Source organism: Protopterus annectens, chromosome 1.part0, assembly GCF_019279795.1.
Source record: "Protopterus annectens isolate FY-2018-M chromosome 1.part0, PAN1.0, whole genome shotgun sequence".
Taxonomy (NCBI): domain Eukaryota; kingdom Metazoa; phylum Chordata; order Ceratodontiformes; family Protopteridae; genus Protopterus; species Protopterus annectens.
The window spans coordinates 63,548,290-63,573,321 of record NC_056725.1 but is presented as its reverse complement, the minus strand read 5'-3'; the positions used below and the strand labels follow the sequence as shown (position 1 = coordinate 63,573,321).

Below are 25,032 nucleotides of genomic sequence, written 5' to 3'. Positions count from 1 at the left end.
AAAAAAAGGCACTATAGGGGTGGCAAGAGCCAAGGCCAGTATCCGGAAGCCCAGGGGTGACAGATGCAGGCCATCTCTGGCAAAGCATCAAGGTCCATCAATCATGTCATCCCAGGCAGACATACTGGATCCCCTTAGAATGACACCAGAAACTCAATTGTTGAAATCAATCATTATTTTATTTTAGATCAATTGGGAGGAGGAAGGCTGTGGATCCAGGAGCTGCTGAAGAATGGCCCTAACAAAGCCTACTGTAGAACTGGAAAAGGAGTCCAGTTTGCAGTGCCTTGTAAATTTATGTACAGAGGATCAAGTTCCTGCTTCTAGAATACTTCCTTATAAATTTATGTACAGAGGATCAAGTTCCTGCTTCTAGAATACTTTAAGAATAAACCCTTTCCAAAAAGCCACAGATGAAACCAAGGCCCAAGTAGAATGTGCTGTGACCCTGTCTGGAATCATCTGTTGTGCAAGTATAACAATAGGTAATATCCTGAGATAACCATTTTGAAACACAGTCTTCTTTGATACAGGTTGATACTTTTTTACCTTCAAAAGAAACAAAATAAATGATTAGAGTTCTTGAAAGATTTTGTTCCATTAAGACAGTACCAAAACAGTCTGTGGGCATCCAAGGCATGGAGTAGCCTTTCTCCCTCATTTTCAGGATCTAGAAGGAACACAGGAAGATGGATAGCTTGGCTCAAAGTAAATTGTGATATGACATTAGGGATAAATAACGGATTCATTCTTAGGGAAACCCCATCTTTGTGGAAAACGAGATAAGGTGGAACCACCATAAGAGCTTGCTATATTATATATATATATATATATATATATATATATATATATATATATATATATATATATATAGTTCCCATTCAGAAGCCTGAAACATCATAAGCCTGAAAATCAAAATCCTGAAACCAAAAGCCTGAAAATTCAGAATCCTGAAAACTCAAAATCCTGAAAGCCCAAAATCCTGAAAACACAAAATAGACATACTGATGTCATTGTGGCTTTGCTATTGTTAGCCCTGTGGTGTTAGGTCATGTGTTGGGTTCAGGTAAGTGTGCGGTTGGTTTTATGTTCGGGTTAGGGGCGGTTTAAGTGAGTTAGGGTTAGGGATGTATGCAATAGTGACAGAAATTAGGGTTAGGGGCAGTTTAAGTGAGTTAGGGTTAGGGCGCAGGTCAGGTGAGTGTGCGATAGTGACGGACCTTAGGGTTAGGGTCAGTTGGTAGACATTAGTGTCTTTGTATTGGAATATTAGCATTATTTGTGGGAACCACATATATATATATATATATATATATATATATATATATATATATATATTATATATGCACACTCTTCCTGCAGGATTGAGAACAATTACTAAGACTGTTTTTCATGTTAAGAACCTCAAGTCAGGCTAATGAGCTGGTTAAAATAGAGCAAGTTTTTCAAACGCAATTAAGATCCCAAGGAGAAGCTACCCGTTTTCTTAGATTCTGTGTGTGCAACATCCATTTCAAAAACATTTTCACATGAAACTTCACTGAAAGAGGGGTAATATATGGACATAGATGTTGAAATGGATGCAGAGGACAGACAGGCCACAGGATAGTAATTTGACACAAACAATGACGAACCGGAGAAATACTAACCCTGAATGAGTACTGGTTCTTTTACTGGCACCAAACTAGAAAACCTTTTCCATTTACTAATAAAGGACTTTGCAGTAGCAGGTTTTCTTGCCTGCATGGATACCTGTTGTATGGCCTCAGAAAAAAAGCTATTAAAATTCAAATCATCCTGTCAGTGAGTTATAGTTTAGGGTCAAGATGCGTCAATCACTCTTGTTGTTATGCAAGTAGATAGAGTCTGTGAGGAAGCTTGTAGCAGCTACCCCTAACCATTTTCAAAAGAAGGGTTATTGTGGTAGTAGTTGTTGAAGTCCCTGTATGAAGGTTAACCTTGCTAAATTAGTGTTATGCACGCTAACAATATGTGCTTTAGAGTTTTTACTTAAAGTAATAAAAAAAAACAAATAAACAAAGTGCCACAGTGGAAAATATACCAGTGGAAGTAAACAGCAAAGTCCAAAAGTTGCAATAAATCCACAGGATACACAAAGGCAGATGTAATAAAACTAGTTTAATGAACGGTAAGCGCTTTCATGCTCCCATGAGCACTGCTTCAGACCATATAAAAATCACATTTCAAATGCATAGCTTAAGTAATACATAAAATTACAAACAGACCTATCACAAGATAAAATCACTAGTCTCCGCCTCTTAAGAAAAGGTTTTAAAGGGATGGAGGTATTCAACCCTGGTGATACATTACTATGTAACCTAATAATCCAACTGCTCTCCCTCTGTTCTAAGATGTTATTAAGATCTCCTACTCTACTACCAGGTTTTAACTGTTCAAGTACTCTAAACATAAATGTGTGTGTAGAATCTGTATTCATCACATGATTATCTAAGGCATTTCTAGAATCGGTCTGTATTCTAAGATGTAATCATTTTTGTAGAGAAAGAGTTAAGAATGCTGGTGGTCAAATCTGAAGTGATTCTTAAAGACACTAAACATTTTGTTGTCTCTATGTCCTTGTTTTTAAGTTCTTGTTCTAATGTTAATGATTTAAGTTTTATTACGTTGGATGTGCAATCACTTTTTACAAGCATACCCATTAAACAAGGTTTAAAAATGCTATAGGATGTTATAAAAAGGGATGGTAGTTTTACTGACAGTAAGAACATTTTGTTATGTGGTGTACTCAGTATTATTTTAGAGCATAACCTATTTTGTTTTAATGGTCAGTATTACTGGCAAAGGCAAGGGGTAGCCATGGGGACCCCTTGCGCTAATAGTTATGCTAATCTTGTTATAAGTGGTTGGGAAGAGAAATACATGTTGGGTCAACATATGTATAGGAAACATATTGCTTTCTTTAAAAGGGCTGCAGATGACCTACTTATTCTATGGCAAGGGCCATGTGAAGAGATACCACAGTTTGTGCAATATCTAAATACAACCACCGATTTCCTCAACTTTACTTACCACCACTCATATACATCCATAGATTTTTTTAGATGTCAAGATACATAGATCAGATGGACACATAGCCACACAAATGTTCAGGAAGGAATGTAGGGTTAATGCTACCCTTCACAGGAATAGCATGCATGCGGATGTCTAGACTTGAGTGTCCAAGATGCATTTGCTACAGATCTATCTACATTAAATGACGAATTTAAGTCTAGAGGCTACAAACAAAATGAGGTTGATCAGATGGAACATGAAGTTGTTGAACTAAGACCAACTAATGCTCGCCCCTCTCTCTATGAGAATATTGTTTCTCATAATGGGAATAGACAACAATATGACTAACATCTAGTGAATTTTACTATGAATTACACTAATGACCATAGAGATTTTTGTGACATTATTAAGAAAATCTGGCCTATTCTTATGTCACATGAGAAAATTAGACAAATTGTAGGACCACAACCCAATTTTGCTTTTAAAAATAAGCGTAATCTTCAACAGATGTTATGTTATGAGAATAAGAATGTACACAGTTTAAAAAGTATGGGATCTACCACTAGATGTGGCAATTGCAATTACTGTTCATTTATAGATACAGCGTCTAGCTTTATACATTCCATTACACATTTGAAATATATTAGCTATTCTCATACTAATTGCTGCAGTACTTATGCAGTTTATTTAGCTATTTGTCAGACCTGTCAAAATGTTTATGTAGGAAAGACCAAGAGACAACTAAGGGAAAGGATATGTGAGCATGTTAGCCATCAGGAAGACAGATTCTAAAAATGTCTTAGCTAATCATGTGATGAATACAGATTCTACACACACATTTATGTTTAGAGTACTTGAACAGTTAAAACCTGGTAGTAGATTAGATCATCTCAATAACATCTTAGAACAGAGGGAGAGTAGTTGGATTATTAGGTTACATAGTAATGTATCACCAGGGTTGAATACCTCCATCCCTTTAAAACCTTTTCTTAAGAGGCAGAGACTATTTAAATGATTTTATCTTGAGATAGGTCTGTTTGTAATGTTATGTATTACTTAAGCTGCACATTTGAAATGTGATTTTTATATGGTCTGAAGAAGTGCTCATGAGAGCATGAAAGTGCTTACCATTCATTAAACTAGTTTTATCACATCTGCCTTGGTGTATCCTGTGGATTTATTGGAACTTTTGGACTTTTTACTTAAAGTATTTGGGCTACACAAAAAAATGGATTGTATTTTTATGAATTAACTTAATGTATGTTTTTTCAAAAAAATAAAAAAAAACAAAGGGCTCTTTAAATTGCAGAGAGGGCACACCCATGTGATTTGTTACTTTTATTTAAAGAGTTGTGTGCACAACAGCAGTTTTTCTGATGATGTCAATGTAATTCGGACGAAAATTCTCATTATTCTCGAATAAAAGAATACTGGTATCACTTCTGCCTCCTCCCTTTAGATTTTAAATTCTCATTATTCTCGAATAAAAGAATATTGGTATCACTTCTGCCTCCTCCCTTTAGATTTTATGTTAACCCAATGAACTGAAGACTCATATTACATGTACACACACACACACACACACACACACACACACACACACACACAAATCTATATCAGCATGCTCTACTTGCCCTAGATTTTAATACAGGTAAAACTGAAAGAGCTTTAACAAAGCAAATTTATGAACACAATTATAATTTTAAAAGAAAAAATCCAATAATACTTTGTTTATACACAGCATGCAATGCATTAATTTCACCAAGTTTTTATTTTGTATTTTAGAAATTGTAGTTCCTGGTCCAAGAGGTGGCACTTGAGGGAGCTGCTGTGGCAATTAAAGTTGAATGCCACTGCCCCTTTGGGTCTAAATGAACACACTTATTAATTCAATTTTAAAGTTACAGGCTGCTAAATTATAAAATGTCAGATGATGTTTGTTAATAAAGTAAAATTACTTATATTTGTAACATTAGTTTATAGGGCATGATTCAATAAAGCCTACACTAAGTGTATATGATATGTACTCAAGAACATTCTTATCACTTGTTTTGTGCTCTCTAGTACCTCAAAAAGATTACACTAACCTTTATGAATCAGTCAATATTTAAAGCTGCAAGAATATCAGTAGGAAAACTAAGATTAGGAGGAAGAAGGTGCAAGTTATGTCTGTATCATCTGTTCACTCAGAACCGTGTACACTTAGTATAGGCGTTAGAAACCCGCTGATAATCTATTTTTTAGATTATATGACTTATTGTTTTAGAATGCAACAGGGTCATGGTCTGTCTTCAATTGTTGGTTCTACAGGGAACAGTATTTAAATGTGATGAAGCCAGTTCACTAATTAGCTTTGGTGATGTCCACTTTTGATAGTGTAAGGCCAGAAACACTAAACTTAGTTTAGTAAAAGTAAAAAAAATGTCAAAAGACAAAAAAAAAAACACACACATCAGAAGAGACATTCCAGTTTTGGATTCCTTTGAAAAGGATTCAGTGTGTACACTTCTTCTTGTGGTACATGGGTAAATTACCTTAGCTAACTACATTTGGGAGGTGGAAGAAGAGGCCAGGCGCCCCTGGAGAATGGTGCTAGCAAAGCTTGATCTGGACCTAGAGAAGGAATTAAGCTTATAGTGCTTTATAAAAGTATGTACAAAGGACCAAGCACAGCAGCTACTAGAATACTTCTAGAATAGAATCCTTTCCAAAACGCCATAGATAAAGCCAAGGTCCAGGCAGAGTTGGCCTTGACTCTGCCTGGAATAATTTTGCTGAAATTAGTAACACAAAAGGTAATAGCCTTAGACAGCCATTTGGAAATAGTGTGATTTGACACAGGCTGTCCCATCCATTTACATTCACAAGAAATGAGCAATTAAATCACTAAATCTGAAAGATTTAGTTGCGTCACGATAGTACCGAGTTGTCTGCGGATGTTCAAGGTATGGAGCATACTTTCTCCCTCATTTTTGGGTTCAGGAAAGAAAACAGGGAAATGGATAGCTTGGCTTAAAGCAAACTAGGATATCACTTTAGGCATAAAATAAGGATTAGTTCTCAAAAAAGCCCTGTCCCTGCAGAAAATGAGACACAATTAACTCATCAAAAGAGCATGTAATAGAGAACTTTCTTGCGGCCAGAGCAATCAGTAAAACTGTTTTCTGTATTAAGAACCCCAAGTCAGCCAGGTTAGCTGGTTCAAATGGAGCAAATGTTAACTTCTCTAACATAAAATTAAGATCCCAAGGAGGGTTCACTGGTTTTCTTGGAGGACACTCATGCAAAATCCCCTTTCGAAAACATTTTGACACAAGAAAGCATTGAAAGAAGAGGATCCATGAGCAGACATGCTGAAATTGCTGATAAATGAATATTTAAAGGAGTAAGAAAGGCCATAGGACAGTAATGCTCACCAATACTGTAAAACCAGAGAACAAGAGTCAAAGAAGTATGCTTGAGAGATTCCATTTGTTTCCCTGAGAGTCTGAGAAACATTACTGCTTTCCCGCTGAAATGTTGGATTCATTATGAAAATACCATCAAGAGAAAGACAATCCTTCAAAGGGAATGGTCAAAGCCACAATCTCCTCAGAATCAGAATTTTGTGCAGACAAAACATAATCTGTACCTTCAAAATCATTTTAATCATAATTCTTTAAATTTCCTGAATCTCTTCAGAAAATTTACAATCTCTCTTTCTTTTACCAGAAACAGCTAAACAGGAAGAGTCAAGACTCTGAAATAAACCCTGAGCTAAGCCCAATAAATTACTCTAGCCCAGAGTAATTGAGACAGGAAAGTCATATGTCAAATTATTTTTGACAGGAATTTCTGAAGACTCACTGCCAAGAAAAACAACCCTAAGGCTGGGCATTGCTTTTCTCACGAGACAAAGTGGCATTCTCTGCCCCTTTTCCCAGGACTAACAACAGAGGCTCACCTTGGCCTGCTAAAAGCACTCCCAACAGCTGCAGAGGACATCTCATGGTGGCTGTAGGGACTACATCAACAGGAGTCACGGGAAAAAAAAAAAAAAAAAGATGAATGGTCTGAAGAACCAGTCTTGGTCATAAGAGAGAGTCACTCATCTGCAGATGAGGCACTTTAGCAGTCAGCCACAGTGGCAAAGACAGTTTAGCAATTTTCTTCTTTTTTGTAGCTTGAAGAAGGAAAAAAAAAAAAGAGGAACCAGCAATTTTCTTCTTTTTTGTAGCTTGAAGAAGGAAAAAAAAAAAAAAAAAAAGAGGAACCAGTAGGTTGTTCTCTGGTTAAGCCAAAAAGATGACCAATTCCCAGGAAAGTCTACAGTAATAGGTAAAACAGGCAAGTAGTGAAAAAGTATTTTTTTTGCTGTCAGTACACATAAAAAGCCTTTAACACTTACCCTGCCCCCCCAAATATCAATTAGCACAATTTTTACCTGAGAAAAAGTAGTTTAACAACTTTTTATCATAAAACTAAAAAAGTGACACTCCCACTTAAAAGTAATTAAAATTAATCTGACAGTCATTAAAAACACACATTAAATAAAGTGGAAGAATGTTCCGCGAAGGGAAGTTATCCTGTTGATTCTCAAAAGCCTGTAAAGGAGCCCTCTCTTCAGCAGAAGGAAAACTCTGAAGGGGTTGATACCCATATATGGTTTCTTGTCAGCTAAGCTTAATCTGCAAGGTGCCCTGACGCTTTGGAAACTGGCTGGCTTTTACATCCATATATAAAAACACATACAGCTAAAGCTGCAGCAGTGATCATGATGAAGAGAACCTTTCATATTTTCACATTTAACAGTAGTCCTACAACGTAAGGAAGCAAAAATGTTTGCTTAACATACTACAGTACTGACCCACAGAGCTGGTATTTTCAATCCTGGAAGAAGGTAATTACTGAAGGAGGTACAGAGTGCATACTTTATACTGAAAGTTTGGAAGGAAAAGAGGGGAGACACTGGAAATCTTATTAGAAAGGATGCTATCTGTATCCTCAGGGTCAGAATGAGTGATGCCATCCGAGATAATCTCAGGGCAGTGCTGGGTATTTCTGGGGTTCTTAGCAAAATGAATGTCTTGTTATCTCTTTTCATTCTCTTCCAGTATTGTCGAAATACTGCCTTTGCACTGTTCTCTACCAAGTATGCTGTCAGTGTTCCAAGGCATTGCTTTTGGAAAGCTACTATGAAACCCAAAACAGGTTAACTTTATCAAAAATCCTGACACTTCACTTACCTGTTCTTGCTGTATCAGTGAGACTTGCTTGCAGTACGAGGTTGGCTGGTTTCTGATTCTTTCCAGATAAAGTAGACGTACACTGTAAAGCGGAAAGGAACGATGTCAGTCATAATACTAAGACTATCATTTTGGGACAACTGGTAACAGACGTATTAATCAAATATTTACCAAAGAAAATTCTCACTCATTACAGTCCCACTAAAAATAAGTGCCCATAAGACACAAAAGCAACAGTCTGGTGTGCAGTAAAAATGCTGTAACGCAAGATGTTTTGCAAACAACTAAAAAGTATTTTACCAAGTTTCAACTAAGGAAATGTAACATTCTAAGAAACAGATATGTTGGAAGAAAAGTACTGCATCTACAGTGCAATAACTGCAGCCTTTGCTTGCAATCTCCATTCTGAAACCACACCTTACTCCCACTGCCCAGCCTTTTTTGGGTCTATATTACGTCGCTGAAAAACCTTTACAGCGAACACCACGTAGTCAACACATATTCACTGCAAAGACGAGTTGGCAAACTACACAATTTTGCCCTTTTCCCCACTGTAGTGCGATCTCAGAATTGGTATATTTAGTTAGGGGGGGGTGGGGAGCTGGTGGGTTTGGTTTAGCTAGATTTAGTTCCTTTGGGTTGCAGGGCAAGTATTTGTTTGCCCTTTAAGTATTCAGTGAATCGCAGAAGTGAATTTCTCTGAATATGTGTCGACATTGTGGTGTTCACTGTAAAGGTTTTTTCGGCATCGTAATACAGACATCCTTTTTTTTTTTTTAGGGTAGACCCTTAAGTAGCAATTCATAATTCTCAAGGGACATTTGACCAGAAAACAGGGGGAAAGTGTAATTGTGTACACTGAAGTTAACGCAACAGTAGATGTTTGAATGATCACTACCACAGTAGCCTTAGCTGCGTGGGTTATATATCCTACCACAGTAGCCTTAGCTACGTGGGTTATATCCTGCTAAGGATTTAAACAGCCAGCCAGCTTCCAAAACGTCAGGCATGCCCAAACTGTCAAGCAGCTCAAGCTGAGCTGACTAAAGGACAAGTTTGGGAGCAAAGTCCTTCAGAGATTTCCTGCCAGGAGAGAGACAGAGAGATTCCAGAAAGGACAAGGCTAGCAATAACAAAAAAATAAGTGTCCACATCCTGGCATACAACACACCAAAAAAACAAGGGGGATGAAGGGAGGGAGTGGCTATTGCAGCAGTGATCATTCAAACATCTACTGTTATGGTATGCTCAGCTTACATAACTGTACTATGTTATTCAGACTGATCACTGCTGCAGTAGCCTTAACTACATGGGTAGATTACAACAGTCAACTACATTTGGAAGGTGGAAAGAAAAGGGTACAGGAGACCCTGGAGAATGGGCCTAGCAAAGCATGGTCTAGACCTAGAGAAGGCATCCAGCTTATTAGTGCTTTGTAAAAGTATGTACAGGAGGACCAAGTAGCAGCTTCTAGAATACAACCTTTTCCAAAAAGCCACACAAGACACAATCCTTGTAGAGTGACCCTTGATCCTGCCTGGAATAGATTTATCATGGCAAGTATAAAAAAGGGAACAGCTTTAAAAAAACAATTTGGAAATTGTCTGTTTTGACACCGGTTGTCCCTTCTTACTTTCACAAGAAATGAACAAATCGATCCAATGATCTGAAAGACTTAAGTTATGTCACGACAGTACCCAAGCTGTCTGCGGACATCCAAGATATACAGTATCCTCTCTCCTTCATTTTTAGGGTCAGGAAAGAAAACAGTGAGATGAACAGCTTGACAAAGTAACATCGAACATCTCTGTAGACATAGAACAAGGATTAGTTCTCAAAGAAACTCTGTTCTTGAGGAAAATGAGATAGGGCTGACTCACCATAAGAGTTCCCAACTCAGATACCCTTCTTGCAGAGGTCAGAGCAATCAATAAAACTGCTTTCCATGTTAAGAACCTCAATTTATCCAGATCAGTTGGCTCAAATGGAGCAAGCGTTAGTTTCTCCAACACAAAATTAAGATTCCCAAGGAGGAGCCACCAGTTTACTTGGAGGGCTTTTAACCAAAACCCCTTTCAAGAACACTTTGACATGAGACTACTTTGAAAGAGGAGGAGTCACGGGCAGACATGCCGAAATGTTCAATAAATGAACCTTGATAGAGGAACAAGAAAGGTCATAGGACAGTAACTCACACATAGTGTAAAACCAGAAAACAACTAGTGAGGAGTGGATGCTGGCTATACTGCTGACACCAACTAGAAAAGCTTTTCCATTTGCTAATATATGATTTTCTAGTAGCAGGCTTTCTTGCCTCCATTAGTACCTGCTGCATGCCTCAGAAAACAGGTGACTAAAAGGAACCAAGACCCTACCATCCAGGCAGTCAACTGAAGACGATTGATGTCAGGGTGTATCAAACACCCCTGGTCTTGTGTAAGTAGATCCAGTCTGTGAGGAAGATTTGTGTTAATTGTCCCTGGCCATTTCCAAAAGAAGGGAGAAACATGGCTATCTGGGCCAGAAGGGAATCACCACAATGATCCTGGGGGACGACTCCTAAATCTTCAGAAGTACCCTGGATATTAGTGGAAAGGCATAAGGCAAGGGTCTGCAACCTGCGGCTCTTCTACCCCTTTGCAGTGGCTCCCTGTAGCTTTGAAAAATAACAGCCTCTCTACCACACAACACACACCCACACGCACACAGAGTGATCGAGCGATGTACTTCAAATTTTGTTGTTATAAACTTAGAAAGTTGCTAGAATAACATGGTTTCTTTTACCATGCATTCCACACACACAGCGATCAAGCAATTCCATGGCAGCATCAGCATCTCCTGAACGGTTACTGTAACTCTCCACCATACCTCTGAAACCCTTAACCACAAGAAATCTGGAGAGAGCCACAAATAAAAGGGGAACAAAGGAAGAAAAACAGGGACACAGATTTTACATATTGCTCTTATAAACTTGCTTGAATAATGCTGTTTCTGTTAAAATGTATCACACACTCACACACGGATTCACTTTATAATCTCGAAATACTGAAATCTTGAATTTCAGTAGAGAGACTATAAAGCCAAACATTTACAATATTGAAACCCCAAAAGTGCGAAATTCAAAATCTCGACTTTTAAATACACCCTCCAACGCACAAACATACATACACCTTCCCCCCACACTACAACAAACCAGCAAAACACACACACCTACCCTACATATAAGCAGGTAGGTAAGCACCCCTGCACCCCCCCACTATTTATATATATATATATATATATATATATATATATATACACACACACACACACACACACACACACACACACACACACACACACACACACACACACACACACACAAACTCTGAGGTCGCACTAAAAATTGATGCTAGTACCAGAGATATTTCAGACACCATTGTATCTTTCTCATGTGGAGTGAGAATCAGATGTCATGACACCCAAATTCCTGAGGTACTTTTTCGCAGTGAATGATGCCCAAGTGGAAAACCTTAGAAAAAGATCTAAATAAAGATTTTTTTCCTGTGGAAGAAAAGTTCTTTTAACTAAGGTGTCTAGCGGACAATCCCAGGAACACAATCCTGCGTAAGGGAGTCGAGGACTTTTGAATGTTCTCTTGGAATCCCAGCTTGTGCAAGAGCTCTCTCACCTGAGAGAGAGAGATTCCTGACATTTTGAAAATACTCTGCAAAGGTAAGTAAGTCATCTAAATACAGAAGAATGTGGATACCCTGTAGCCTGCAATGAGCTACAGCCGAAGTTATGCACTTTGTGATCATTCTTGGTACAGTGAATAGGCCAAAGGGTAAGACAGAGAACTGATAATGTGATCCCGGTACACAAAACCTTAAAAAATGCCTGAAGTCTGGGTGAATACGAATGGGATGATATGCATCTTTTAAGTTTACTGTTACCAAGAAACTTGAAAGAGGAAGAAGAAACCATAGGTTGTAAAGTGACATAATTTTGAATTTAGGCACCATCACACACAGGTTTAGGAAAGAAAGATCCAGAACTGGTCTCCAAGCATTTTCTTTCTTTGGGACTAGGAACATCCTACAATAAAACCCCTTCCCCACCTGGGAAGGAGGCACTGGTTCTATCATTCCTTGGGACAGCATGTGAAGAACAGGAGGAAACAAAACTATCAGACTTGCAAGATGAAGAATGACTCCCTGGAAAGGAGGAATTTCCCCCCATTGCCATCTGTAACCCTGATGAATGATTTTCAGAACCCATGTTTCTGTACAAAAGTGATGTCATACCAACATTATATATTAGGTCTTGATAACTTTACTATTCATAAGACAGACTGCTACACAACTGTTTTAGCTCACCGATTTGAAAATACTGCATCCTGTCACTATCTATAGCCCATTCTCACATAAAATCCACTCTAAATTTCAAATAATTTCTCCACTGCGTAAGAGATTTTTATTAAAGTTTTGGGATAAGATACCAATGTAATCTCTCTTATTTTCTTTCACAAAGCCCAATAGCTTTTAGAGAAAAAGTTGGCAAAAGAATCTCAAATACTGACATGCCTATCAGAACCTGTAAAAATATGCATATTTTGCTATAACATATAAAAGGAAATAAAATACATTTTTCTGAAAAAAAGAGCATTATCTTTGGTTCATATTTCATAATACACCAGTAACAGGATTCAGATACCAACCAAGTTTTTTCAGCCTGAAAAAATGCAATATACCGATATTTTGTGAAACAAATAGCAAAAAAAAAAAAAAAGCAGCATCCAAATGGTAACATATATTACCTAGCAATAAAGAACAATTCTTTTGTAAACCGAACCAAATCCAATGAAAGTCACAAACCACAAAACCAACACAGTGCCTCACAACCAGGACTTCACACCGCTCGTAGAATTAGTGTTCATACAAATGGTAAAAAACATACAAAAGTCCAGAACACTAGAAGTAAAAAAAAAAAAAAACGATACTCGAACTAAAATAAAAAGCTGCTATTTCAAACACTTTCGGCCCAATAAATTATTACAGGACTTCATCTGAGGTAATAAAATAAAATAAAAAAATTAAAACATTACTTCCTCATACAACCTTTGAAATGGAAGTGGCAAACTAGATTAAACTTTTCAAAAATTTAAAAGCAACAGTATCATATTACTTGTCAAATATGAAAAATGCAAACCCATCCCATTTTATTTTTAAATTTACACAACACACTTTTCCATTAAAGTATGTAAAAACTATAAATACAGTAGGTAAACTTCTTGTTCAGTAATTTAACCACCATAACCAATAGATAATTTTAAAAATAGGCAAAATTGAGACAGTGTCATTAAGACCATTAGGTCCAACAGAAAATAATTTGCTCTGCCAGAATAGTTGTTATGCTTCTAGCTTACACTCCCATTGTCTACCCCTTAAATCTGGTCCTACAGTGTCTAACCCGAAAAACTTAAAAGAATGTCCTACATTCTGCTGAATGTGCTTCCAAAGGGCATTTGTCTGGTTTTGTTTTTTTAACAGCAAACATATACTTGCATATCCGTTCGTTATAAAATCTCTTGGTTTTCCCCTACATAAAATCTGTCACATGCCTAACATATAGCAATATACATTATGCCAATGGAATTGCAGTTAATACAGACATCAGATTTGATATAACCATACCCCTTTACCTTAATGCCAGTGCTTTCTATCAAGAAGGAACACTAGGGACATCTGCCACATCTGAATGCTCCCTTTCTAGTACACTCAATTGCGAACAAATTTCATTTGCATCTCCTATTCGTTCAATATAACTTTTAATACATCAATCCCTCCTAAAAACTATGTGGGGATTGTTACCAACTGCCTCTACCCCCATTATAAGCGAGTACTAGGCTATGGTTATAATCACTTTTTAAATTGTTGTTTGTGTCTACCTTAGAGGGTACCGATTCTCTTAATAGGGGAAAATACAACCCATTCACTTTTTTGTGTTGCCTTCTATAAAAATGTTACAAAGAAAGTCCTCTGGGTAACCTCTTCTTCAAATCCTAAACTAAAGCTCATCAGTTTCTTCTTGAAACAAAACAGGATCTGAAATCATATGACATAACCTAACCAATTTCCCTTCACCACGGCTTTCTTTTGATGCCGGGGGTGACAACTATCAAAATGTAATAAAAACTGTTTGATTATGTGGCCTTTCTATAAATCTTCAAAACAAATGTACTATTGACATCTTTAATAATCTGTAAATCCAGATAATTCAGGGTATTAGTTGAATAGTCCATAGTGAACCTTAAAAACTGGACAGTACTATTATTGTACTCATAATTCCATTAGTTTTTCTTCAGTGTCATTTCAAAAGATGACCAAGTCATCAAGGTAGCAACTGTAAAGTGTCCATGCCCCTTTATATCTCGAACCGAATACACAGCAATGTTCTCAGTAAACCATTACTATGTTTGCAAACACTGGGGCAAAACTAAAATTCATAGCTACACCTGTCTTCTATTTATAAATCATCCCATTTAAATATAAATTTGTTTTCCAAAACAAGTTCAATAACAATTCTGAGTAAATCAATAACCCTCATGTCTATGGACTTACTGGAGTTCTGACATACAAAACACAGTAATGAATGTGATTCTACCCGAATGATTTTGCAGCACTTCAGTCCTGATTCATGAGCAAGTACAAAGCTGTTGTCAGTAAAAAGATTGCAAACCTCACAATATATGCAGTAAAAGAAATGTTGCCTTGGCTGGTGAAATAAAACTACTTTACTTCTGGTCTAATAAAAAGACCTATGCAGTCTAGACATTAGTCGTACCCAGCCTTGTAAGCAATGGTCAAATAGCCAGAGGAAGAAACTGGGTAACTTCAAAATATGATGAATATGTTACTTGTATGTAAGTGGACATACATCAGTTCCCCTATGACAGCTCACAAAAATCAGAGTTCTAGTAATGCACTTTGGTACAAAAACAAACTCAAGAATGCTATTCTACCTCCAATGATTTCACTGAGATACACATGCACAAAGCTGTTGGCAGCAGACAGGGTGTGTACCTCACACTATACACAGCAGCAGACAGGGTGTGTACCTCACACTATACACAGCAGCAGACAGGGTGTGTACCTCACACTATACACAGCAGCATAAATGTTACTTTAACTATTGAAATTTTTTTCTTCTTCTGGCCTAATGAGGACTTGCTACAGATCTAGTATTGACATCAGTTTCACTGAGGCTTGGAAGGAAAATGGATAGTGTCAGACTGTGGCAAAAGGCTCTCTGCAACACTGCATTTTTAGTTGTATATAACAAGCAATGTGTCAGTTCCCCAAAGTCGGTTCACAATAAATAAAAAAATAATAAATCAGGAAATTCTAATATGATACCTAAATGCGCAACATACATACCAACCCAACTGAATATGTTCCTTCTGATAGGGTACAACACTGCTGACGGTGAAGTCATCAGTTAATTACAATAGCTACCATACTCTGGATTACTTCCCCCAACAATCTACATCAACAATCATTCAAAAGGGATTCTAAAACTTTTTTTTTGCCTTCTTACTTCATCATTTCTGTGGGTGCAGGTGAACAGTTTGTAAACATTTGATATAACACCAAGGAGAAAGTGACAAGCATCATGGCCAAGGTAACATATTTCAATTTGCTGCTGTTGCATGTATATACTACACCACAACAAACCTCATCATAAACACTATGCCCCTTTCACATACAGCGTGCCTCATCATCACTCCTACCCCAAACCGCAAAAAGACAGCTACCTGCTGTGTACATCTCTGATGTTTGATTATGAGGAACGTGGAAAAAATCCACAATGACTACAATAATTTACTTCAAGCTGTTGTTCTTGGATATGTATGCAACCACCGTCCACAAAACAAACCACTCAAATCAATAACTAACTGTTTCACATAAATGAGGAAACTGCCCTTTCTTTTTATGCCCTCCACCACCAACAAAATACACTACCACTTTCTGTGCACATTTCTGATGTGTGATTGTAAAGAAAGGGAAAGACATAAGCCACAGTAATGAGTATCAACTTGTTCACAGACATATACACTGGCCTTGGGCCAAACACATGAAATAACTGTTGTGTTTAGCAAATGCCATGCTTCCCTCTCCCAACAGAAAGCATCTTTTGTGTACACCTCTGAAATTAAGTTGCAATAGAACAAAAGGAAAAAAGTTATAGCAATGTATTTCCAACTGTGATTCTATCTGTTAGACCAATGGACAAAGGGGAATCCATTTGCAAGATCCTTAAACCTATTCTAGATTCCATCTTAGTTGACTGGTGTGATCCCTCACTGAATTAAATGATAATGATATCTGTTTAGCTGTCTGTAACATGTAGGTTAAAATTTCATAATCTTTATATACAACCTTTTGAAAGTGTAATATAAAAAAAAAAACAGAATACTGAATATTTTTCTGCTACTCTTACAAACTGTTTTATTTATATCTCAGGTAATGCTAAACATAACAAATATATTCAAGACCTCACTTACTGGTTTAATTGTTTAACAAAGTCTAAAAGGCATGAACACTGACTTAATGAGCTGAATAATAATTACTTTCAGTTTATGTAAATAAAACCATGACATTTAACATTTAAGAAACAATTTTAAATTCAAAGACGATATGGTATCCTTTCAACAGAGAAAATTAATCATCCTAAATAATCTTTTTTAAAACTTAATAACAACTGTATAATATTTTACTTGAATACAAATCAGATATTCTTGAATCTTACAAAAGGATGTGCAGTGCACAATATGAAAGAATTATTTTTTTCCTGGATCTGAATAACAGGAAACAAATTTTAATGAAATCTCCAGCTAGTATCATCATCATCTTTATTTTATATTTAAACACCTTTAGTGAAGAATAACTTACAACATAAGCATACATGCATTAACAGAAAATAAAACAAACATTAACATTTTTTTTACAAGTACATGCAGTATTTCAGGGGTCTTTTCTTGATCTTTTCCTTTCTAGGTATTTACTCCCAATACTTTGGTTCCTTTGCAATGTTTTGCCAGTAAATTCCAGCCCCCTCATCTATTTTCTGTACCTCATCACTGCTGGCAAAACTTTCCTTCTCCATTCCTATGCTGGCTTAGTTCCTGGAATACTTTCTGCAACTTTACAAATGCAATATATTTTTTTTGTTATTCTTCAAGGATAAGCATCCAAAATCCCACACTCTCCTCATTTCTTGTACATCATCTTTACTTCAAGAAAAATGTATGCAAATATTTACTAACAACTTTCCCCACCAATCAAAAAATTCAGTAATTTAAAAAATAATAATAGTACATACTGAATTTATAAAAAAAGAAATGAAAAGCAGAATGGAGTTCCTATACTGAAATCACTAAGCACTGCCAAGATTTCCAAAGCTCTGTGCAGGCTCTCTGCCCTGTTAATTCTGAAATATCCAAATCTGTAATTCTTAAATATCCAAATCTGTAGTTCTGTTCAATGCTTCTATGTCTAGAGTGAAAACAGACATCTCAAAGGCCTCTTCTGTGGCATTTATTAAATTACAGTACGGAAAGCCATTATTAAGCATTGGAAGAAAGCTCTCTCTCTCTTCACAGGATTTCATAAATGTAAACATATACATACTCCGTCCAACTCCAGCTCTGTCAAGTAAGTTACTAAATGTTGATTTGCAGAACCACTGATGCATAATGCCGGCACACTGACACACTCACCCAACTCACCCAAAAGAAAAACTTGTTGAAATAAACATCATCTGCAAAAGGAAAACAGTCTAATTCTGTGATTGGTGAAGCAAAAAAAAAGTAGATTAAAGTAGAGATTCACAACATTCACAGACTGAAACTTCAGATACAATATTCCCACTACTTACTAGAGGCCCTTCTCAGTATGGAGAACAATCTATGTCTGTGCTGTAACTGAAACCTGGTTCAAGGCTCCTGAGAGCACCCCGGCACTATTAGGTTTTACCTCGTATCATGCGTTCCGGCCCCAAAACCCGGACCACACCACAAAAGGAGGGGGTGTATCCATATTCATAAAGGATACCCACACCTCCAGGTTGGTGGCAACGCTAAGCCGGAAACCATCCAGGTGCAACTAACCATAGGCAAAACTGCTCTACAAATTGTAGCATGCTACAGGCCACCCTCTCAAACTCAGGAACCCCACACAGCCTTCCTGAAGACACTGGAGGGAATAAATGTATCTCCAAACACCATCATATTGGGTGACTTCAACTACCCGAATATAGACTGGGAACATTACTCAAGCCCTAACTTTCTAGCCCAATGGTTCCTGGAGTTCATAAATTCAAATGCCATGGAACAGCTAGTCACTGTTCCCACGAGAGGAGAAAATATACTAGATCTCATTATCACAAACATGGGGACAAAATTCTCCACACCGGAAGTATATCCCTCATTGGTGAGATCTGATCATAAACTAATCTCACTGGAAATCCACATCCCCCCACCCCAAACAAAAAAGACCACAGTGAAGAACTTCTCTAAAGCAAACTTCACACTACTCAAGACTGGTGTGGTATCCTTCGAGGCCCCTGAGCCAGTGGAAACCACAACCCAAGCTGCGGAAGCCCTTACAAATGCCTTCTATGAACACCTCCAGGACTGCATGGATCAGGCAATCCCAAATAAAACCAAGACTCTTTCCACAAAGGGCAAACGTCCAGTCTGGTGGACCCCAGCCATTAACAAACTTTACAATAAGAGGAGAAAGCTATTACATGATAGAACAAAATCCATAAAAGGGAAGTCACCCTGATCATTATTAGTAAAAAATATGAGCACTCATAAAATCAACTAAGGCCAATTTTAAGAGAAAAATTGCCATGGATTCAAAGGACAATCATAAGGCCTTTTTCAGCTATGTTAGGAACCTGGGTGGAAACTCCCAGATATGCTCAAAATTAGTCCAAAATGATACAAAAATCACTGAACCCACAGACATTGCCAACATACTGGCAGACAGGTTCAGTGCAAACTTCACCCCCCTCCCCTAAAGGAGAGATAACTATCCCAGCAGAGTGTAGCCTCCCAGACATCTCAAATGCGCAGGTGAAAGCTGCTCTCTCTAAAGCTAAAAACACAGCATCAATGGGACCGGATGGTGTCCCCAGCTGTGTGCTACACGAGCTAAATGAGGAATTAAACCCGCACATAAGGCAGCTGTTTAATCTCAGCCTTACCACAGGATATGTGCCCAAGGAGTGGCATACGGCAACTGTGGTCCCACTCCACAAAGGCAGTGCCTCTACGGACCCTGGTAATTACCGCCCCATAAGCTTAACAAGTCTAGTCTGCAAAGTTATGGAGAGGATCATAATGGAGCTCATAAACAAAGATATAGGGGACTTGCAGACATTGGACCCGACCCAGTTTGGCTTCGTCAAGGGCAGATCATGCCTTTTGAACTTGGTCGACTTCTTCGAAACAGTCACCAAGGCCATTGATGAGGGAAAGGCAGTCCATACAGCCTACCTTAACCTTGCAAAGGCTTTCGACACAATACCCCATTCGGGTATTGTAGAAAAACTTACCAGCTTAAATGTAAACCCGTATGTCACAAGATGGGTTGCAAACTGGCTTAAGGACAGAACCCACAGGGTTAGAGTTTTGCTGGCGCTATGTCAGACTCCAAGCCGGTCACAAGTGGTGTCCCACAGGGTTCGGTCCTTGGCCCCCTATTGTTCGGCATCTACTTCTCAGAAGTACAGGCCAACATGGGAGGACTTTGGCTGACAAAGTTTGCAGACGACTACAAACTGGGCGCCATAGTGGAAAGTGCATCGGACACGGATATCCTTCAGAAGGGACTCACGGAAACAGATAGCTGGTGCCAGAGCCATGGCCTGAAGTTAAACGCCAAAAAATGTATAGTCATACCCTTCGGGAAAAACAAGGTAACCCCAAGCTACCATATAGGTGGCAATCCACTAAGCACAGAAGAGGTTATCAGGGACCTGGGGACCCAGGTTGACAGTGGCCTTTCTTTTGACACTCACGTTGCTAAAGTGGTTAGAAAGACCTTCTACATTGCCCACCTGATCATGAAGGGATTCACATCCAGATCTAGTGAGGTCATTGTTCCCCTGTACTCTTCACTTATCAGACCAATGATAGAGTACAATGCCCCATTCGGGATGTATCTCACCCGACATCTGCAGCAATTGGAGAGACCCCAAAAGTTCCTCACCAAAAGGATAAAGGGACTCCAAAATCTGCCATATGCTGCCAGATTGAAGAAACTCCAGCTCTATTCAGTCGCATACCGTCTGCTCAGGAGGTGACATGTGCCTGACATACAAGGCCATGTCCAACCCGGAATTAATGGACATGCTCCACCTCAAAAAATCCAAATCCACCAAAACCACTAGAGCAAGCGACTTAAACCTTAGCACGGATATAAATAGGACGTGCTGGAAGGATAGATTTATCACTCAGAGACTCCCTATGCTGTGGAATAAAATCTTGGTCCATGTGAGGCAGAGCACCTCGCTGGCTCTGTTCAAGAGAAATCTTGACCTGTGGATGGGAGATCGTAGGTTTACCCCGGGAATCATCTCTGTGTCACTGCTGGACAGAGGCACAACAAACTAATGGGTACAGTATTTTTTCATATAAGGGGTGGCGTAAGCCACAGAACTTTGGGCTAGGCTTATAAATGCCTTAGGGCTGATAGTCTAGTATAAACCTATGAACCTATAAGAATCAAGTATCAAGAATTACATTAAATAGTTACCACACAAGAAATTAAGGTCTGAAAGGCAATAATGTATACAACTATACTCACTGTCTTCAAAAAAGGGGACACTTCTCACATCTTCCAAAACCAGTTAATAAAAATCATTTTTTGGCAAATATTTGAGAAATTTAACACACTACTGAGAACTATGCTACACAGCTAACTGACTGGCAACATGAAATTGAGTATGTCTGTACAAATCAAAATCTGGTGATTTCTGATATCAAATGTGATGCCCCAGCACTGGCCCAGTAATCAAGAAGCCTCAGTCCTCACTACTGGCAACAGTGGGGGGTGTACACACTGAGAGGATGACAAGTACACACACAGTAAAGTGCAATTTCCCTTAAGAGCACATAGAGACCACAGTCAGTCTGGGGCTGGTTTCTCCCTCTTTCTCCAGATCCCCACTGGCACAGCTATAGGGTTGAGATCTCAGCTGAATGGCCAAGACCTCCAGCATCCTCTCTATCCAAACCATGTTTTGTGTCCCTTCCCAAGTAGCTGCAACACACCCCCTTTGAGGTTTAATTTGGGGACACACATACCTACCTGGGAAAAACTGGCACAGGTTTACTAGCTATGCTCCCTTCTGCTAAGACTATAAGGTGGCTTTCACTGCCACCAGCCACTACTCATCAGCTGCTTTAAGGCCCTTAGCAAAGGGTGTCCAATCATACTGTATAATATTACTATTAATCCAAACGGTAGTTTGACCAACAGCAAGGCTATTAGGAGTGGCCTGCACAGTGTCACCAAATAGATATGCAAGTACGCTAAGAGCTTAAATATCTCTAGACAGACCAGCCACAACTGAAAGGTTTAAATATATTTAATAATAAATAACAAAAAAAAAAAACAAAGAAAATACTCAGTAAACAATCACAGTAACTTCAGAGTTCAAAAATCACAGGAAATATTTAAAACATTGGACAGTCTCAAATAAAGAAAAGCATCTAAATTAAGCTCAGCTACATTCCTGACTACATCTAAAAGAAATAACTACATTCTAATTAATTTACTTACAGAGCAGGTAGATTTGGTGAGTGGGTTTTCTAGCTGATGTTGTTAAGTCAAATACAAATACAAAATGCTCTACCTCTCTCAGAGAGTTCTTAAATTAATATCTCAAATATTGCTGTTGGGATACTTGCAGGATGACATCACTTCTTGTCATCGGTTCTCAGCTAACCCCCCACTGCTAGAAACTGCCAACATTTGGCATCTCCCTATGAAAATACATAGTTCTCAGAGGTTTGCGGCTGCTGGAAGACATAAAACAATAAAACACTTACAAACCAATGCAGATGGCTCCCTAGTTTTAGGCATCATGTCATCTTGCTGCACTGAAACCATCTTTTATGGAGCAGTTATAAAACAATTTCATTTCAACTATTTTCTTGAAGCTTTGCAAGTTAACCCTCTATGTTATAGTTTCCACTGTTAAAATATATACATTTACACAGTTACAATAGTTTATATACATTTTTGTTCTTTTCCAGTAGGGTACACTGTGGATACCTATTTAAGTTCAGTACTGTACACACCCTTTTCACACACACACACACACACACACACTTCTGTACCAGCAGTTTGATATACACAACATACAGTTCTAATACGTTTGTAACACAAGAATATGAATCATGTTGATATTCACAGATGACACAACCATTTACAAAATTCCAGACAGCTAAGCTGACCTATTTCCATTTGTGACATCAACAATAATGGAATACCTTGAATAAATGCCGTTATCCTTCTAAAAAAGTGCACTACTGACTGATCTGTGCTAACCACTGTTTGAATGTTCTGTCTGAACCACCACAAAAATAAGCTTGTCAGGTAGCTCATGACCTATGCGCAGTCTGAGCAGTAAAAATCATGTTGAGCAGTTTAGTAACAAAAGTAACCTTGATATTGTGTTATTTTTATGCACAACAGAATGAAAAAGCTGTGGGATTTTTTTTTAACTGGCTGCATTCATCACTTACCGAAACATCAAGTATAAAATGGAGAGCTGTCTTACCCCGGCAGTCCTGACAGTTGTAAAAATAAAACAAAGAACAAGATGCCTATATTTCATACTGTGCACTACACATCCTTTTGTCAGACATTTACTATTAGCTGGACAACATGGAACACATCACTTATGAAAGGCATCATACCATATCATACCATAATAGAATGCAAGGCCAATAAAAAGACATGGCTGGCCCACCTGGCTAAAGACTCTCGGACAGTAATTGTAGCATACAGCATTTGCAAACATTTTCTGGTCGTTCTTTCACTGATGAGCAATTTGCAGATATGCACTTCACAGAACATGCAGTAATGTATTATCATTATAATGCACTGCTTACTAAGCATATTAACACAGCCAAAACAATCTTCCAGTACCAGGCATCTGATCATAGTTCTCAACTGACCACATTTTCGCAGAACGTCCTGACTTTTGCCTTTTATTTTTTGGTCTGTACCTTATAAAATTTGTAGTTTTATGGCAAACAATTGAGACTTGCAGTCAATACACAATGGCAGACATCTCAGTTTCAGATTTCACAGCCTTTGGAAATGTATACTAACACAGCACATTTAGTGTAGCAACTTTCTAAGTTTAAAAGACCAATATTTAAAATATGTCCCTATTTTTGTGTACTAAGGAGGTAAGATATGCAGCTGACGAATCTAACAATACTTAAATCATTTAAGCGACTTGACAATAGAAACATTTGCAGGAAATTGTGACAATCAGGCCTCATCTGACAATTGCTTAAGTTGGCTCCTATGTTTCCCAATATATTTCGTCCAGAAGCCTTCCGTGTGAGTTGTGGCACTTTGCAAACGCCGCAGAAGTTACAGAATGGTCCAATTTGTGAGTAACCAAAGTCAGACTGGTTGAGTCCTAAGCTTTATAATCATCCATTACCATTAGCCACAAAACAATGATGCATATAAACCTTTCTTCTGTGTCAGGACTTTTGTCAGAAAAGAGACTAGTCATAGCTTCTTTCGTCAAAAGAAACGCACAAAAGTAAATACATAATAAGGATTGCAACTCTAGCTAAATGTGAGCATCACAAAGGAAAACATAGAAACGATCACTCACAGCTACAAGATGGACTAAAAGGCCAGTTTACGGCTTTGCATTAGAAACAGTTTACTTCGGTACTGCATATTATCAAATCGAAATAAAATGTCCAAACCAAAAACTAGACTTGTTAATGCAACCATGGTGCAGTTGATTCTGCAGTACTGATCTGCACCAACTGCAAATAAATATTACAGACCATGCTACTATCGACATCACTATCTAGTCTATTTCAGCTACTACAGAAACTCCAATTTTATAATAAAGATACATTCAAAATATGAAAACAGTAAACTTCCTTGCAAAAATTACACACATATCATTCGTACCCTTTTCGCCAAATTCAGGCAAAGTCTTGATATTAGTATACTCGACATCACTACCCTTCAAAAGCTACAGAACTAGACACGACAGTGACAAAAAAACAAGAGAACATTTACAAAAAAAAAAGCAAACCAGGGGTCAAAATAATTACAGCATGGTGACATTCCAATCATCTGAATAAAACGTGTCTCCTATTAATTGCGTCATAGTATGACCATCACTGTATTTTTTACCGTACCCGATTATGGGAAGTTGAGTTTTCAGTCAGTATCGTTTACCATAAACTACAGCTGTATAGGTTTAGTTCCTATCTCTCAACTGCACTTGATTGACTCAAATTTTATCTCTGTCCGTCTTGATCCCGCTTCAAACTGGAGCCTCTTGGAAACAAAAGTGGTGAATTACACCTAACAGATGATGACAATAATTACTTTTTTAACTTTAGAAAACGTATAAAATACATATTCACTTATTCAGACAGTGACTAAACTTAATAATACCAGTATTGTAAAAGCGTCCCTGATTATTTTTGATTTGACCCTGATTCGTT

General features: G+C 38.0%; 1 protein-coding gene across 2 annotated transcripts in view; it reads right to left on the bottom strand.

Annotated features, from left to right (window-relative positions):
- Window positions 1-24,677, bottom strand: part of MRPL4 (mitochondrial ribosomal protein L4) — a 684,921-nt gene extending 660,244 nt beyond the window's left edge. The window contains exons 1-2 of one of the 2 annotated variants that reach the window (XM_044083705.1): window positions 24,488-24,677; window positions 8,259-8,340 (exon numbers count right to left, since the gene is read on the bottom strand). In XM_044083705.1, the coding sequence (XP_043939640.1) occupies window positions 8,259-8,340; window positions 24,488-24,535 (130 nt within the window). In that variant the 5' untranslated portion in view covers window positions 24,536-24,677. The remainder of the gene's footprint in view (window positions 1-8,258; window positions 8,341-24,487) is intronic. The other variant, XM_044083787.1, reaches the window with a different exon arrangement.
- Window positions 24,678-25,032: the final 355 nt, after the last annotated feature.